The sequence below is a fragment of the Tachypleus tridentatus genome, chromosome 3 (genome assembly GCF_004210375.1).
Source record: "Tachypleus tridentatus isolate NWPU-2018 chromosome 3, ASM421037v1, whole genome shotgun sequence".
NCBI classification, from domain to species: domain Eukaryota; kingdom Metazoa; phylum Arthropoda; class Merostomata; order Xiphosura; family Limulidae; genus Tachypleus; species Tachypleus tridentatus.
The window spans coordinates 79,429,072-79,448,921 of record NC_134827.1 but is presented as its reverse complement, the minus strand read 5'-3'; the positions used below and the strand labels follow the sequence as shown (position 1 = coordinate 79,448,921).

General features: G+C 35.8%; 1 protein-coding gene across 5 annotated transcripts in view; it reads right to left on the bottom strand.

Annotated features, from left to right (window-relative positions):
- The window catches only part of LOC143247295 (soma ferritin-like), an 83,409-nt gene that overhangs the window by 21,899 nt on the left and 41,660 nt on the right, over positions 1-19,850 (bottom strand). For 2 of the 5 annotated variants that reach the window (XM_076495085.1, XM_076495087.1), the window contains exon 2: positions 9,651-9,872. In XM_076495085.1, the coding sequence (XP_076351200.1) occupies positions 9,651-9,663 (13 nt within the window). In that variant the 5' untranslated portion in view covers positions 9,664-9,872. The other 3 variants (XM_076495086.1, XM_076495084.1, XM_076495088.1) reach the window with 3 other exon arrangements.

The window sequence follows — 19,850 nt, the reverse complement described above, 5'->3', positions numbered from 1 at the left end:
CTTGATAATATGGAAACTGTAGAAACTTAGTAGCACCTTATACGACATATAGGTTTGATGGTCAGACTCTTTAGGTCATTTCTAATCAAGATAGAAGGACTGAATAGTAGGATCACAATTATTTCGTAGTTTGAAGGTATATATATCATACACAAAATGCAATGTAAATCAAACTTTGATTCTTCTGATATACACACAGTCCTGCGTTAACCAGTAAACCAGACTTTATTTTTATATCATTTAATGCTTTCTGATGGTAAACAGGTAAAAATAAACCGATCTGGTGGTGAAAAAAGAGAGTTGAGTAAGTGATTTTACTAACACAATTTCCCCAAGAAAATTACTGTAACGGTTTCTTAAATTTCCATCTTATTAAATCTACTTTATTTTGTGTGTGTGTGTGTGTGTGTTGTTTATGTTTTCAAACAGGTGCTAATTGCACTTCAGACTTCCCTGAGATATATATGCTTGGTTTTATGATATTGGAAATAGCATTAATAATGAAAGTGCTGGTATCTAGTTTTCTAAAGAGAGTTGTAAAAAACAAAACAAAAAACTAACGTAGTTGATGTGAAAACACTTCCTCCGTCTTGTACTTAGCAAGTAGTTATTAAAGCTTTTAATTCGTGGTGGGAAGACTTATTATACTTAGGCCTTTTTTTCACCTCACAGATTTAAATTCTGCGTTAGGTATTATAATTTATCTCAGGCGAGTCTTCGATTTATTATATTACTATGTTACGTATCATAATTTCAAATAGCCGGGAATTTTAGTTTTAATTTAAAATTTAATTGAATTTCGATATGTATCAAATTTATTATATTTACTAACAAGATTGATACACGCAATTTTCTTTCTTAACGCAAAAATATTTTAATATATAAAAGTGATAATGCGATTATAATAACGGTTATTAAATAGTTATTGAAAATATTGGTTTATATACAAGCTCTGTTCTTGTTTGGCCTATTGCGGTTTACAAGCTCACTTTTTACCGAGGAAGATATCTGATGTCCTAGAAGACACACTACCGCTCGAAGTTAATTCTCAGAACGGTTCGTAACGTTCGAAATCTTTAAACGTTTCTGGTCTAAATCTGTAGTTTTCCGGTTAATAAGCGTTAAATCACAATTATAACTTCCGAGGCTTATAGTATACTGACTGTAGCTGACAGAACATTTATATCTGTCTCTGAGCACTTCAGTTTTACATACCAATCACATGAGATTCTTTTAAGTTGAACAATAATAGAGAACATGCTAGTGTCTCGTAAACCTTTTATGGTTGATTCTTGATCTCGAGAATCTTCTACAAATTTAGAGATTAGGCGGAACTTGCACAGTATACATTCAATAGTTTATAATCTGCGATATAAGGAAAAGGAAACATGTGAAACAAGCTAAAACTAAAAATACTGATAGACGCATAAGCTATCAGACGTGGTCCTAGAAAGTTCTCATTTCCAGTTTTTATATTCTTTATTCGTCCTTAGCTAATGCGTTTATCATAAATTAGGTGCAGAAAGGGCTACAGACAGCCTAGATTGGCGATAACTAAAAAGGCAACAAGCCCCGTATCGTGTTTTTTTTTAACTGACTAATAACGAGCAAACCAATGCAAAGTTATGAAATGTAGAAATGTATTTCTAATTTAAAATAATAGAAATGCGTAATTCAAAATGACGTTTCACACTGCTTCTACAGTAACATATATATAAAAAAATGTTTATCACGTATTTGGGATTTTTCTAAATTTTAGACAGGTTAATAAGTTAATTGTTCACACAGCTTCCAGTATTCAGTTGCTTTGTTACTGATAGCTTTATCTGATTATTGTAACAATGCTATAAAGTCTCCTGTACGTTAACTTCTGTACTTACTTTAAGCCTAATGTTTTTTTTTATATAAAAAACAACAAGTTCGTAAACATGCACATTCGTGGTACAGCATGTCATCTCGTTCGCAGTCACGCATTTATTCGCTCAGTACGTGTTGTTAGCATAACATTTCAGAAGTGTTTCGTGAATTAACCGTTAAACTAGATTTAGGTAAAACACACAAACACATATATATGTTAAGATCTGTAGTTTGTATACAATTATGTGAACAACTATTAATAAATTCCATCACAGCGAGCTGTAATAGAAACAAAGTATACTACAAAATAAAGAAGTAGCAAGTTTCATGAAATAACTTGCAGGATTAATAAATCTCTGTAACAGTTTAGCTTGTTACGAATTTACTTCAAAGCTAGACGAGGGATATCTGTGCTAGTCGTCCCTAATTTAACATTGACCGATTACAGGAAAGACAGTTAGTCATCATCACCCGGTTTCAACTCTTGGGCTGATCATATTTCACGAGGGCAAGCAACAGAGTAGTTTATCGTATAAAAGTACAACAAGCCGTCTTTCATCCAGTGCTTATTCCAGGTTTAGCCATATTTGAATAAGCGAGTCCATACGTTCGTATCTATCCAACTATATATATATATATCACTGGATAGTACTAAAACGAATTTATAAACAAAATAAAAATCATAAAATGATCCATCAATGAAGCTTTAAAAATATTACCATTCTTTTTAGTCAAAATAATACAATAAAAATACATCCATTTAAAAAAACACACCTCAACACAGGTTTTAAAAGAACTGATATACGACAAAATTAACCATTTTCTCAATTCAAAAAATACAAAAACATTAAAATTTATATAGCATGGCCAGGTGGGTTAAGGCGTTCGACTAGTAATCCGAGGGTCACGGGTTCGAAACCCCGTCACACTAAACATGCTTGCCCTTTCAGCCGTGGGGGCGTTATAATGTGACAGTCAATCCCACTATTCGATGGTAAAATAGTAGCCCAAGAGTTGACGGTAGGTGGTGATGACTAGCTGCCTTCCCTCTAGTCTTACACTGCTAAATTAGGGACTACTAAAGCAGATAGCTCTTGTGTAGATTTGTACGAAATTCAAAACAAACTTAAGTAATATAAAAGAAGGACGCTAAATTGTTTCCAGTTATAACTATATAAGCTAAAGAAAAAAAAACAGCACAAGCGATATGTTAAAATGACGCCACAGTTTTCTTATAAAAACCTTTTTATTCACCAGTTTCTGTGTTCATCTTACACCATTTGTGGTAAGCCATTCTCAATCATATGTAAACCACACATGTGCAGTTTTAAGATTTTAGATCTTTACAGAAACAATTTGAATAGTATCCTGATATTTAAAATACGCAGAAAACGTGATTTCGTTTTAAGTAATAGACGACACAAACACATTTTGTTTTAAGGTAATAACGTTTAATAGCAACTATCAAAATGACGCTTAACCCAGATACTGATAAGATATAACCTAACTATTCAACTAGTTATCAATTTATTTTGGGTACCCGTGTATATATATTTAGCAGAAACAATTTCATTTATATTACAAAATCTATTGGAAACAAAAATATTTACAAATAAATAATATCAAGATTTCCCTCGATGGTGGCAACATCTCACAATAGCCGCTGTCACACGCACAAGACTTGGTTCATCATCTCGTGCTATGCTCAGCAACTGGTGTGAAAGTCTGTAATGATGTAAAAGGCGTGCCTACAGGTTGCGTCTCTTCAACATCTGTAACACAGCAGTTGACACGGGTTTGTTTTACTGAATATACGAACGATGCACAATCCAGGAATGAAGATCTGTTAGCCGTAATTGTACTCGAAACTTAATCTCTGTTCACGTGTAAAATATCGTGAGTTGTGTTTATTTCAGCAACGGCCTAGCGATTGCCAGCTCAGATTTTGAATCGCGAGAAGTCCAGTTCACATCCCTTCGCTGGAGAAACATGTTTCGCAGTTTGGGACCGTACAGACTTATTCGGTCAGTTGAAAATAACACAAGAACGGGATGTGGGTGATGTTGGCTAATTGCCTTCCCTTAAAGTTACATTGCGAATGAAGGTAGACCTCGTGTAACCAATCACAGACAAATTTACAAGGAAAAAACAAATGTTGGGAAGAGGTTTGAAGAGAAAACAAACAGAAAATATTTATCTTCACTGTTCTGTCATAAGGAGGTTTTGGGTTGATGGCAAAAATCAAAAACGTTTTGGCTAAAACTTAAATCTAGAAAGCAGTTAGAGATTATATAATAACACCGATCCCAGATTATTAGAGACAAGAGGTGTGTCTCTCTCTCTCTCTTACATATATGGCCAGGTGGTTGAAGCACTTGGCTCGCAAGCTGAGGGTTGCGGGTTCGAATTTCAGTCCCGCCAAACATGCTCGCCCTTGCAGCCGTGAGGACGTTATAATGTTACGGTCAATCCCACTATTCGTTGGTGAAAGAGTAGCCCAAGAGTTGGCGGTGGGCATTGGTGACTAGCTTCCTTCCCTCTTGTCTTACACTGCTAAATTAGGGAGAGCTAGCGCAAATAGCTTTCATGTAGCTTTGTGCGAAATTCAAAAATAAACAAACTCATATATACATATATGTACGCACAAAATATGCATGTATATTTAATCGACACACAAATAAAGCTATCATTTAGCGAAGGATAAAAACAGCGCATTACAGTTTCAGTGAAACGTAACTTTGGTATATATATCTACGCACAAAACATTAATGATGTAATATCTACTACTAAACACAAAATACAAAGGGTTTGTTTTTTAAGTTTCGCGCAAAGCTACGCGAGGGCTATCTGCGTTAGCCATCCCTAATTTAGCAGTGTAAAACTAGAGGGAAGGCAGCTAGTCACCAATGCCCATCGTAACATTATAACGCCCCCACAGTTGAAAGGACGTGCATGTTTGTTGAGACAGCAATTCGAACTTAGATTGCGAGTTGAGCACCCTAACCCCTGGCTATGCCGGACCGAAGAGACTTTCGTGACACAGAAATTATAAATACTTACTATATTGTCAAATCTCCATAATATTCTTCAGTTGCAGCTTAACATTTTATATCTCGAATTAATGCGAGCAAGTAGTTAATAGCTACAGTAAATCATCATGAACCGCATAGCTAGCTACTAGCTATGTTTTTTATTATTATTGCAATGTATAAAGTTAGTTACCACATCAAGTTATTTTTTGCCCATAGTTGATAATAAAAAATCCAGAAAACAAGATAAATAAAAAAATGGGAATTTAAAAACCTGCAAATAGGAATCATAAGAAAAAGTAAGGAAACCGGCTCGAGATACTATGAAGATTATTTACCCAACTGTATTTCTAGGTAACGGCAAGGAGCCAGAATAGGAGCTTGAAGTGTGAGTAGACAATGTTTATAATATCTGTCGTCTTACTTTCTTACTTCTTTTACGATACCTGTTGGCAACTTCTTACATTCACAATTTTTTATTTACCTTGTATAAAAACAAAAAAAAACAATAGTATGAACTGCTTAGGGCACTCGAGGGTTGCAGGTTCGAGTTCTATCGTAGAACTCGCTCGCTTTTTCAGCCGTGGGGGAATATAATGTAAAGATCAATCCCACTATTCGTTGCTAAAGGGTAGCCCAAGAGTCGTAGACTAAATGCCTTCCTTCTTATCTATCACCTACAAATTAGAGCCAGTTTACACCCTAGTGTAGGTTTACGCAAAATGTTAACTGCATCATGTATTACTACATACTTGTTCTGGGTGAGCTTAATTAAAATGAATTGCCAGAAACTCTTTTTAATTATGTGTGACTGTGGAAAATATTGAGAAAACTATCGCATCTTTTAACCTCCACAAACAGCATTCAAGTGATAAGTAGACCGAAATTTATCTAACACATTTTAAAGCTATTTTTTATTTTAATAATGTTTTAATTTGAATGGTTTTGTAACACCAGAGACAACTAAGTAATTTAAACTTCCATTGCTTAAAACATTTTAACTGAATTAATTAAATAATTGTTTCAACGTTCTAATGAAATTAAACGGAGATAAGTGAGAGGAAATTGATGGCATCAATATTTCTCTGGCTGCTAGCAACCCATTCTACGACACTTCTGCTACTATAAAAGCCAGTATTATTAATTCTGTAAATTAAACACCCAGAACTCTGTAAGGTTATTGGTGATTTCTCCTCAGCTCCAACATTGATCTTTTTGTTTAATTGTCGTTGAACACAAAGGTACACAATCTGTACTCTGCCCATAACCGGGTATCGAAACTCGATTTTTAGCATCATAAGCCTGTAGACGTGACGTTGAACTACTAGGGAAAGATTCGATTTAGCCATAAGGATTGAAGTTCCAACATCGATCTAATCCAGGGGCTGCTACTGAGGGGTGGTGCTCCATGAAATCTAATTCTGGGGTTACTACTGAGGGGTGGTGTTCTAGATTGAACAGCCTGTAGAAAGATAAAACGTTTTATATCTTCAGAAAAAAAAATCAAGAAAATTTCTGATTAAAATCAAACCATGACGCTCTAATGGAACTTTGAAGTAAATTTTAATCATCTGTATTCAGGGTGAATGAATATTATAAACATGAGGATAACTGAACTTCAGGAATATTTGTATCAACAAAATTTCAGAGTTTAAACTTTTTATCTTTAAGCGACCTTTCAACGATTATCTATACTTTGCTATAAGAATAGTACTACACACTTGTGGGCCTCTCGTGTGGATACTTCGACCATAATATTGGAGATTTGACCATAAGACTAGTAAAACCTTTGTAGATCTCTCGTGTGAATAATTCAACCACAATATTTGAGATTTAACTATCAGTAGCAAAACATTCTGCTGGATTTTAAATAGTCCTTACTGTAATAAATCTTACTTGTAATGTGAAACACATGGCTTAAACGCTGTCTGGACTACATTTATCTATATGCGTAGCATGACTTAACGTTACATGTATATAAATAAAATCGGATTTTTTAAAAGCCAAAACAAAACAAAAGACATTAAAATGAAAAAAAACGTTAAACAAAATACGCTGCAATTTTAAAAACGATCTTAAGGTACAAGCTACGATGTGGGATTATAAAATGTATTCTAGGTGTTGGAGGTGAATGAGAAGTAGAACCCACATTGCGATGGGGAGACACCGTCTAAGAGTCTTAACCTCCAATTCGCTAATCTCACATAAGAAACACAATTAGACTAGAAATTGTTTAATTTTAATGTGTTTTATTTATGGCTTTAAAAATTATGGTTATAATATAATTAACCAGAGGTTGGGATTTGCTGTTTCTAACGCAATCATTCCTCATGATTTTGTTTACTTATTTAACCTCATTTAAATGTATTTATTTAATTTTACTAATACGTACCTATTACAAGTTTCATTGTTACCTACACGTTATTCATCCCATCATTTGCCAGAATTTGGGCTGATTTAAAGGACGAGTTTAGGCGTAGTATTTGTCACCAACTAGAACAGAATATGGTACACGAGGAGCGGTCTGAACTAACCGATTACGAGAGAAAACAATTACAAAACAAACTTACAACTGTGGGAGTGGAAACGCGAGGTTCCAGAAGGTGATACATCGACGATTCATTACGTTCTGTAAATGTATGTTGTGTATCGGCAGTATTTATTTGTATAGATAAGAAGGTATGGACTCCTGTAAATGTGACTGTATATAGCTTGGCAAAATACCTGTAGTAAACACATAACGTTCTTCTTACAGCAGCGCCCCCTGCTGCTTACCAGTAAACCTGGGGTCTTACAAACAACAAATAATCCTACAGCAGCGATTGTAAGCAATACAAAACTCTTGAAATACACAAACGTACTTAAATGAGTTTGTAAATACAAACACCATCAAAGTCATTGGAAAAAAAAGCATTAATTTCATATTTTTCCTTGTGTTCCGCATTCCTCATGGAAAAGTTAACGGGTTATAGATCTACTTTATAAAGTGTGCTACACACATGGCCTCAATACGGCAGTACAAAACCAAACAATATAGATGTATGCTTTCAAAAATGTTGTATTAGTCGTACACGTACAAACAAAAAGTAACAAACTAGATATTTTGGTATTTGAGTAGTTTCTGGTAACCTCTTTTGCGAAGTTCTATTCCAAAGCTATTATTATATTAAAGTTCACTGCAATGTTTGGTTACAAACACTTATAAACTCTAACAACAAGTGAAGATCATTCTATAGACGGAAGCATATGCCGTTTCAAACCTTTGCTTATATTAAGGACTTTAATTTCTTGTCCCCAGTAGTCTGTGCCATTTTGAATTTCTGTTTCGGGGCGACTTCGAGATAACCTAGATCATACGAATATTTGTATCTTAAAATTCATTCCATTTAATTAATATATATATCTTACAACGGTTAAATTCAGTATATCCAAACTTTATGGCAGCAAGTACTTGAAATTTATATGTTGACTTCTAAAACCATACATTCAATCCACATCCAAACCTGAAAGTATTGGTGACAGACTCACGTTTAGTTATAGATCAAGTTCTTTACAAATACTAAAGCCATAGGTACGATCCATATCCAAACTCTGTCATCAGTGTAATTAGTAACCGATTCACTTCCATCTATAAATAAGACCAGCATGGCCGGATGGTTAAGGCACTCCACTCGTAATCTGAGGGCCGTGGGTTCGAATTCCAGTCACACCAAACATGTTCGTCCGTTCAGCCTTGGAGCGTTATAATGTGACGATTAATCCCACCATTCGTTGGTAAAAGAGTAGCCCAAGAGTTCGCGGTGAGTGGTGATGACTAGATGCCTTCTATTTAGTCTTACACTGCTAAATTAGGTACGGCTAGCGCAGATAGCTGTCGTGTAACTTTGCGCGAAATTCAAAAACAAACGAACAGACAATCTTCGATATATTTTCGTTTCTCGAAGCATTGTGTCTGCTACAAATCTGATGTTAAAGGACAAGGTCACCTGATGATGATGTCCATTTTTTTATGGTGTAGACATACTGTATGACAAGGTTTACTTTTGGTGTTGACTTCATACTGTTGATGAATAATGTTCTATTTTTTGTGTATGTTTTAATACAGATAGCCTACACATCAACAGACCAATAATGCATGTCTTTACAAAGCTAACACATAAAAAAACAGACAAATGACATGTCTTTTAACCGTTTAAATCGGATGTATTCATTGGCGATGTGTAAATCGGGTGTTGGAACTTTTTTCATTCAACTCGCACGAGCTTATGCTTCATTCATTCATTACACTGAGTTCATGTTGTCACTTTTTATGAATGGTGTACTCAATTTCACTTTCCATGCGCTCTACACGACGTGGGCGCGCGACCACGGTATGATACTGTAGAACGTATACCTTTACAAAGACGTCATCATGAGAAAGACGCAGCACGTGGGAGACGGGAGGGGGTGTTGTGCAGGATCACGTACCACGAGGGCAGACAGAATGGTTGATGGTATAAACATATAACATTTAGCCAGTGCTTATTCCAGGTTTAGCCATACTTATATTAGCAAGCCTATACGCTCATATATCTATTTATTGCTTGATACTACTAAAACGAATTTATACAAAATAAGAATTTATAAAATGATTGCTGAGAGAAGCTTTTAAAATATTACCGTTTTTTTTTAGTGAAAATAAACCACCTGAACACAGATTTTAAAAGAACTTATATACGACAAAATTAATCACTTTCTTAATTCAAAAATAACAAAATTACTAACCTTTATACAGCATGGCTGGGTGATGAGAGCGCTTGATTCGCAATCTGAGGGTCGCGGGTTCGAATTCCCCACACTCCCAAAATGGGACGGTCAAATACTCCTAGTCTCAGGTAAAAAGAGTATTCCAAGAGTCAGTGGTAACTACTATTGACAACGAACGCAAATAGCTCTCGTTTAGCTTTGTGCGAAATTCCAAACTTCTTTCCCAAATCTGCCAGCTCACTACGGAACCAGAAAAATGATTGTATATACAGGTGGCCATGCATTTAATTTACAATAATGTAGCGAACGTAAAGTTACTTTTTCTTTTATAGAAGTATTACATTCTTCTGTTTTTTACGTAATTTTCGGGAACTTATTTTATCAAAGTATTGGCAACTAATAGTTCATGTATTACTGAACCAAAGTTGACGTCAATATTCACCGACTTAATAAGAATTTAAAAAACAAACAAAAAAAAAACACGCGAAAGAGATTTATTGGATGGATTTTTTTTCACTCAGTCATACATAATTTAAACGTAAGGAAAGATACAAGGTTCGTTCACCCCTTTAAAACTTGTTGATTCAAGTTTCATAAATAATGTAACAAAAAAAGAAAGCCCTCTCTGTTTTCGACAGCGTCTTATCACGGTACAATCGGAATAGACTGGTAAATGAATTGGACATACGTACAATTAACAGTACTTACGTATTATGCTAATAGTAGTCTTAAATATACCGCAATGGAATCATATCACAAATTATATGCCTGCCATCTATTGGCAATGCTGGAAAATAATTACTTGCGAAGTTATCTACCCACATGTAGTGGAGGGTGGGTTTTGTTTCTTTTGAATTTCGAGCAAAGCTACACGAGGGCTATCTGCGCTAGCCGTCCCTAATTTAGCAGCGTAAGACTAGAGGGAAGGCAGCTAGTCATCACCACCCACTGACAACTCTTGGGCTACTCTTTTTACCAACGAATAGTGGGATTGACCAAAAATTATAACGCTCCCACGGCTGAAAGAGCGAGCATGTTTGGTGTGACGGGGATTCGAACCCGCGACCCTCGGATTAAGAGTCGAGGTGCCTTACCCACCTGGCCATGCTGGGCCTATAGTAGATGAACGTGCGTTGTTCATAATTTTGTTCGTTCATGGAGACACATTAAATTACTTCGGATAAAAATATAGGATGTCTAAAATTAACTCACTTTTATAAAAACGAAAGAAAGTAGTTATCTTTCTAAACAAATTAGTGTCTTCTTTGCAAAGAAAGCAATTTTTGCACATCAGTCTATTAGAAGTAATGTGGCAGCAACAGATGAAATGGTAGGTATAATGCTAATGGTCCGCAATCCGTTGTCCCGTAAATGCGTTCCGTACTTTTGAGTCAAGTTTGTAGTATAAAAGTGATAGTGAAATGCCACTGTTTGGTTAAAAAAAAAAAAGAGCAGCCCAAGAATTGGCGGTGGGTGCTTTGCCAGTTGATTTTATTCGTTCAGAGACCTCTGGTGAGCAAATGTTAACCCACCAATATCATCTTATCTACATACCTTTACATAACCATAAAATGGCAGATGTATAACAACCTTTTAATACACATCATAATACATCTTTGCTGTATATCATAAACTTTGTTTATCGCTTGTGGTTAAGTGCAAAAATGAACAATGGGTTATCTACACTGAGCTCACTAAAGAGTTCGAACTTCCTATTTTAGTGTTATAAACCCTTAAACTTATTGCTAAACTAACTTTAAGCTGCATGGTTAGCTAGCAATGAACACGTGCAGGAAATAATTTTTTGCTACAATCTTCGCGTGTGAACATATTATCTTGCATTTCGTGAATATAGGAATATAGCAGCTGAATGGGTATTAGAAACAACTTTACTTTTGTGTTTGTGTAGAGAAAACACGAGGTAGTTTCTCTGGGGAGGTTTTGTGCCTTTCGTGGGAAAGTATCAGCTGGATATAGGAGTTAATTTCACTGAATTTTTAAATAACGTTCCATGAAACTTTAAGAGACCAAAACGGTTTCAAGCCGCGAGTTAAAAACAACCGTCTATCGCTGTGGTGTGAGGGGCTATTGGCGGAAATGTGAATCATATTATACGTTTATTAATACTATACAAGTCGGGGATTTTTTTTCTTCAAAGAATTTAAACGCGATGAAGAGATATTTACGTCTTATACGACACTGAGTCGAAGCGAAAAGAAAAAACGGCTGGCAATTTAACGTCACCTTCTCACTTAGTCTCCCTGCGGAGAAAGGCAATGTCCGGCCATCGACATCAAATTCCCGTCACGGGCAAGATGAAGGTCGACTGTTTCCACATAACTTCGAGTTCATTTTCGTCGTTTTCCAAACCTGTTTTATCCATTCATTGCAGCGCTCTGGCGTGACTTTTATTATCACAATTTTTCTGCTTATTTTTACGCAAACTTTCCCTTATTAATTGCGATAAACAAAGAAAATAATAATAATACGTGATACCCAACCCCCTCTTTAAAAAAGAAGTAACAGCTATGTGATGTTTCTTTGAAATAACTCATTCGAATTATCTTAATTTTTCTCAATGAATCACACATCCAAATACGTTGGTGACTTTATATATTAAATAAACAGGGCATAATGATTACTCGATAAAATGACAACGTAGCCACTTTGAGGTTATGAAGAAATCTGTCGAATCGTACAAGCGTACTCGCGTTCCGAAGGTCGCCTTGTAACCGCTTGGAAACAATGACGTAAAATAACGCGAAAAGATGATCTAAGAAAGAATGTGTGTTTCTGTCGAGAAGCGCGCGTAGGAGCGTCTCCAAAAGATTGCGATAACCAAGTCAGAAACGTACTTCGAAATTAGCGATAAAGGACAGATTTTCAAGATGTTATTATGACACAAAACATCAACGTTTCAGAAGTTTAACAAGTGTTTCATTTTTTTTTTTTAAGACACAAATTTGGAAATGCAATATGTTTGTGGATTTTTCTAACTGGTAATGTATATGATTAGACGTTTCAGTGTAACACAATCGGGGACCTTTTTGTCCCTATTTGTATTAAAAATTCAGCGAATATTTTAGTAATGATTTAATAATAAACATAACAAAAATAAAGAAGAACAGTTTGGTAACCAGATGTCTCTCAATAAAGTAAGTAACGGATCTACAACACCATATAGTGAGTTGTTTAGTGTTCGCACAGTGGCATGTCTAAGGACTTACAGCTCTAGAAATCGGGTTTTGATATCTCTGGTGGGTAGAACACAGATGGCCCATTTGTGTAGCTTTGTGCTTAATTACAAAGAATTATTTAGACTTTAACTAACATCTAACATTTGATTTGACTTCTTAGCTATACGTTTTGTAAGAAACAATAAGTTTTAGTGGAAAAAAAAGAAAATGAGATTTGTTATTTGAGACTATATGACACAACTTATTGGGTTTAAACGGTTATATTCAACGTAGTAAAGCGACCTATGTTCTTCCACGTTTGCCGTGAAACTAAGAGTTCCAAACTCTACTGCACGTGTAGCTTATGTACCAAGAATGTCGAACGTCGTCAATTTCTCGTAGCTTTAGTTTTAAATTCAGTCTGTTACTAATAGTTAACTATACAGAAAATAATCAAGGTGTTTAGTTCGGTGAATGTAACATTATTTAACTCTCGTCGGCAGGTGACTGTGGAATTCACTACTGTACAAAAAAAGAAAAAAGAATGCTATTTTCGCCAGGAGGCGAGATAGTTTAGCTCATTTAACGTATATTAACAAATGTTATTCTCGCTAGCAGGCAACAGTTGAGCATATATAAACAAGTTTATTACTCTCGTCGTTTAGTTTGCAGCAATGTAAAGTAAAAGAGACAAAACGTTAAAATTTATACTATTGGTCGTTACGGAGGTAACAGGCACTGCTAACTCTTAGACCGATGGCTTACATGTACCCTGAACAAGGTATCAATATTGACTTCCACACCAGGTGGGTGTTCTACTGGGGGTTAGACCGTTTCCTGTAGTTCCGTGATCTTTTGGTACGGTTTGTTAATTGTAGCATGTTCTAACGTTTAGTCCGCCAAAATCCATGTTTCAAGCTGCCGTTCTCAAATGTCGAGAGTACGAGGTAATAAACTATGTGGTGAAACGACAACAAAAAAACAGCTTATCTTCGTGAGGTAACAATAACTAGTCAGTGGATTTATACAGCAAAAATAAATTGTGAGCAACTAGATAATTACTTGCTATTAATGTTTTTTGAGAAGACAAAAACCTATTTTATACTAGTGTGTGGAGGCGGTACTATATATAACACAAATTAAAATATTTAGAAAAATCTGGAAATATTTATGTAAATTTGTTTGTTTATTTGTTTTGAAGTTAAGCATAAAGATTCACGATGCGCTATCTGTGATCTGCTCGCCACGGGAATCAAAACCCAGATTCTAAGCGATGTGAGTCCACAAACATGCCGCTGTGCCGCTGGGGGAGTGCTTTTACATAAAAATATTGCTTTTCTAAAATAGAGGAAGAAATTCGACACTGATGCGAACAGACGTAAAAAGACGATAAAACGACCATGTTGATATTGCGGTTTATGATGGTATCTCTGTAATTGAGCGTTTTTGTTATCTGTATTACAGTAGCTTTAGAGAGAAAAAGAACTGACTGATGGACAGAATAACTACAGACAGTTTCAACACTTTACTGAAAGCACAGTCCTAGTAATAAACAGCATAATTTATAATTATTTTCTAAAGTAATACTGTTTGTTGATATTTCAACTCGTTTCATTACACTTTTATTACTCTAAGACTACAAAATAATAGCACTACCTGACCATCGACATCAGGAAGTTGTTTTTGTTCACAACAAAACAACTGAGAGAGTGGTATGGGTTCAAGGATATTGATAGTAAATCATGAATTAACTAAAGATTTGTATATTCGGGAGAATAACTTTCGATAGAAAGTTGATTCAAAGAAAATTACTCAAACCTTTCATGTCCAAAATTTTTAAATTATTTTGGATGGTTTGTTAAATATGTTATATCTAATCATTGTAACGATAAGGTGATGATTTCTTCAATAACGTTAGTTACAGGCTACGTTTACTTGTAGGCCTAACTTTACGCACAATGTTTCAAGAGAAGCTCTGAAACTAAAATTACCTATAATCTTACTTGTAGAATTTATTCTCTAATGGATCGATAACAAACACGCTGACGGTAACTAAACTGTAGTTAAATAGACCAGCAGCTCTCACTGTTTAATCCATGAACTGACACTGGACTAGATAACTGGACAATTAATTCGTTAGTGCACTCTATACTTCACTGAATGACTAACTCATCAAACTAACATATATGTCATTCGTTTTCTGCTTAATACACGAATTGCTAGATCACTATATTGCGTCATGATTATCTCCCTCTAGGAAATATCAAATTAAAATATGAAAAATGTAATATCAACAATATGTAAATTATGGTGTTTACCTGTATTGCTTCAGATCCTATTACGTTCAAGTCACGTGCATACTGCAGAAATGTGGTGCAATGAAGAATTAAGAAAAACGTTAGGTAGTTTTAAACCAGAAACCCAACTTTGTTTGCTGGACGTCTGGTCGCAGCACCGATGCGAAGGATCTTTCCAATGGTGTGAACTAACTTCTCTAGACGCAAGCTAGTAGCAGTCGAACAAGTACGTTCACCACCTCTGCAACACACGAAATGAATGCACCTGTGCGCCGGCGATCGAACGTCATATACTGCAGTCGCGAATGGCGTCACGTGATGTAAAAAAAAAAAATCTAAATGACATACTAACTACGTCAAGAGTCTGCATGAACGGTGTCGCTTGAGGTTGATACTGTCCGAGAAAACGACGTCCAAGTTTCGTATTCATGGAACTTACTGATTGACATGTAATATGACAACATAACGCCACTTTCCCTGAGTCAATATGAGTATATGGGGTGACCCGACGTTCACTGGGTATTGAATCGAAACCGACAGAAGAATAATGTTTTGGAATGGATTTATTCACATTTATTTTCCATTTATTTACTATCTTTGATTAAGTCGCTATCTCAGTGATCTTTATATGAAGCATCATACTATTTTATACGCAAATGCAGTGGGGGGTTCGAGGGGTTTTCTGTACCCCCTATTTTTGTGATGTAATACATTATATTTATATAATTGTATCACAGGAACTTACGCTATTTAACGTTTCCTACATTCTTCTGAAGAAGTATTAGCATTTTTGACTTGAAATATGCGCATGCTCCCAGAGCTCCAGCCCGGCATGGCCAGGTGGTTAAGACACTCTACTCGTAATCTGAGGGTCGCGGGTTCGAATCCCTGTCACACAAAACATGTTCGCCCCTCCAGCCGTGGGGACGTTATAATGTGACGATAAATCACACTGTTCGTCGGTAAAAGAGGAGCCCAAGAATTGGCGGTGGGTTGCCTTCCCTCTAGTCTTACACTGCTAAATTAGGGACGACTAGCGCAGATAGCCCTCGTGTAGCTTTGCGCGAAATTCAATCCAAACCCAGAGCCACCTAGCTTTGCAAACTAATTGTTCTTGGCACAACATGTGAAATTAGGCCCCTATTTTTCAAACATACTGTGTATATTGATTAATTATAAGATCACAGTGCCATATTTTTTCATGAATATACGAAAATATAATGAAGAAAAGAAATTTAATATTAATACAATTAAGTTGTTTTTTATTAACAAAGGGCTATCTGTGCTCTGGCCACCACGGGTATTGAAACCTGGTCTCTAGCGGTATTAAGTCCTCGGACATCTCACTGTGCCACTAGAGGGCATTAGTATTAAGACGTCTTGAATTGTTTGTTTGTGAGTTTGTTGTTAAGCGCAAAAGTACTCCATGGGATATCTGTGCTGTGCACACCACGGTATCATAAGCCAGTTTTTATAGTGTTATAAACCTTGAAACTTGCCAATGAACCACTGAGGGGACACCTTGAATCAACATATATACATGTGATAACTATTAAAATTTAATGAGTTTTTTTTAAATTATCTTCCAAGCAGTAGTTGATAATGAATAATTGTCTTTCTCTGACTAAGAAGTTTTTGTCTATTTGTAATTAGTTATTATGTCCAGAGCTACGGTAGCGTTGTAAGTCTGCAGACATGCCGTTGAGCCATCTGAGGGAGACCCTAAGAACTAGTCATGAGAATAATGTAGGTCAGAATAAGTGGTGGTTTTGAACTAGCTTGTATTAAAATCAGTGGTTTATATATAATTGGGGAACAAGAGCCCAACCTGACGCAATTATTGGGAGATTCATGTGTGATAATATACAGGGTGTTCGGAAAGTCACTGTGCACTTATATATTTATTAACAGACAAAACTGTACAGTGACTTTCCGAACACGCTGTATAATAACTACTTTTGTCTATGGAGGCACCTATCTGATGATATCAAGTCCCCCAAAATACACAAAATTAATACTTCTGGGACCAAGGGGGACCGACCGATACACAGGTGTAACTCGCGAAAGGTCAACGAGTGAACATACCTGACACTAATCTTTCAAGCTCCCTACGGGTCAACAACCAGAGGTCCTCCCATATTGTCCCTCCACCCACCGTATCTATTCTTGAAAACAACGCTGACTTAGAAAACATTTCCAATACGCTAAGAAACTAACTTGGTGACTGTACTGCCACTATATATTCCACTGTGGAAATATAAACAAAAAAAAACAAAACATAGCTTCAACTATTGAAATATGACAAGAACTAGAAACTTGCATTGTTTATCCTAAGATAAACACGGGAAAATACGCACATCTCGAAGTGGAGCTAATCGCACACTTGTCTGTACGACAAGAGTCAGTAATTGGTGTTTTGTTAAAATAGGGTTAACTGGGTGTTTACAGCAGTTATGATATACGTTTTTGACAGCAGAACAGTGTGGTACGTACGTCAAAAAATGTGGTTAACCTTAACATTACCAGTATGTGAAAGTTTTTGCTTTTTTCTTAAATTTAATATATGTATACATACACATTTCCAAACTATTTATGCGCCTAATTACCAGTGGGCTAGCGACTTTGTTGGTTATAAATTACTATTAAGTAATTCCATTAGCTCCTGTCGGGGTTTACTTAGAAAATGATGTATGCTCTCAGTTCTTTATAATGATTACCCAGTAAGTTATGTGGACTACAGAACTTTATACCTTCAATAGCTCAACCGTATCTCTGGAGGCTAATAACTCTAAGACCTGGATTTTGATACCAGTGATGAGCACAACACAGACAACCTATTGTGTAGCTTTGTGCCTGGTAAAGCACAAAGACAAGAAAAGCAAAACTATTTATACCTGTGTAATTGTTGAGAGAGTAAAACAATGAGTATTGTTGACGGGTACTGTTGCTTTCAACAATGCTTTTAAGTTTTTGTTTTAAATTTAGCTGCGAATATTTTATTCATCAAAGACCTCTTATTTGACCTTACCGTTAGTACTTGAGAAATACTTCAATTAGTTTCCATACTTTTACCCTTGAATTCTCTCTTTAAAAGTAGTTCTAAATTTAGGCAGAAATCAATGAACAGCAAGATGTATTTGGTTATAGGACTAAAGTCCCAAGTTTCACGTACAATAATGCTATATTAAGCTTTGGCTCTCAGCAGTTACGCGCCATAACCATCAAACTCTTCATTACAGGGTAACGTGCCTGTGCACGTGTTGCAGTAGCACGCCTAGGGTGTTAGTTTCTTTTTCTGACGTGGAGTTGCACAGGTGTAAATTACGATGGAGGAATCAGTTTTCAAATACTTTTCGTGGGGCGTTACCTATTGTCTTACACGAACTACGAAGCATTATAAAGGACGTAAGGAAGCGGTCAAGTTGTGGTCCAATCTCTGGCTTCGTTATGGTTCATTTATTCCTGCAAAATATTAATCCAAAAAAGGAATAGATTAATTATGTATATATGTATATCAAAATATCTAGGACAATAAGAAATATGTGTTCCATAACATACGGTTAACAATTATATTACAATAACGGTATACCAAACTAATGATTGTACAAATATATATTGTTATATTACAATAACGGTATACCAAACTAATGATTGTACAAATATATATTGTATTTCTGTACATGTATATATAAAATAAATGTCCCTAGTGGCACAGCAACATGTCTGCGGACTCCCATCGTTAAAAACTGGGTTTCGATACCCGTGATGGACAGCGCACAGATAGCCCATTGTGTAGCTTTGTGTTTACTTTCAAATAAACAATAAAAATAAACAGGTTAATAATTATTTATTCACTTTTGCTACTAGAGAGCTATCTGTTATTTTCAAGTGACAGGCTAATGAGAGGACAGCTAGCCAACAACACCCACCGTCAATATTTGGGCTACTCAATGTACTAACAAATAGTGCGATTGACCGTTAACTACAACGACCCAATGGCAGAAAGGGCGAACGTGTTCGTGACAGGATTCAAATTCACGACCCGTCGATTGCGAGTTGCGTATCTTAACTACCAGGCGTAAAACCGAAAGTGTTTCTGAAACTGTTGTTTCATGCTATGCATTATAACACAGTTCAACACTGGTGGTAACGGGTCAAACAACCAAATAATAAAGGTCCTTATAACTTGTTATATTTCTTTAATTCGATACTGAATACGAATGAAACAGTAATAAACCAAGAGGTGGGGGGGGGAGATCACTTTCACAGCAACTCTAATGGACGAAACTATTTCCAAGAAAGTAAAAACTATAATCAGGAAATCTGGACTACCAGTTAAAGTTAGAGAACGGCTAAGACCATCTCTCAGTACACTACCCTGCAATGTGATAAAGTCAACTGTCTTATGAAGACATGTTTACAGTTTAAAGATGGATGTCTTGTCTCCAATGTTGTTTACAAACTAACATGTAACATCTACAAAAGCAGAGAAACCGGAATAACCATGCACTCAAATATAGGAGAACATATTGACTCCATAAACAAGATTAAATAAACAGTTACGAACCAATAGTTAAACTAATGAAGTAAAACCAGACTCAAATCAAACATTCTCTATATAAGTCCTCACCAGAGCCATCAAAAACACGAACAGAATATTTAAATATCCTTTCCTCATCGAATAACTACGCTCACAGATATTCGAACAGAAGCAGAGGTCGGCGCCTATAGTGATAATTATGTCA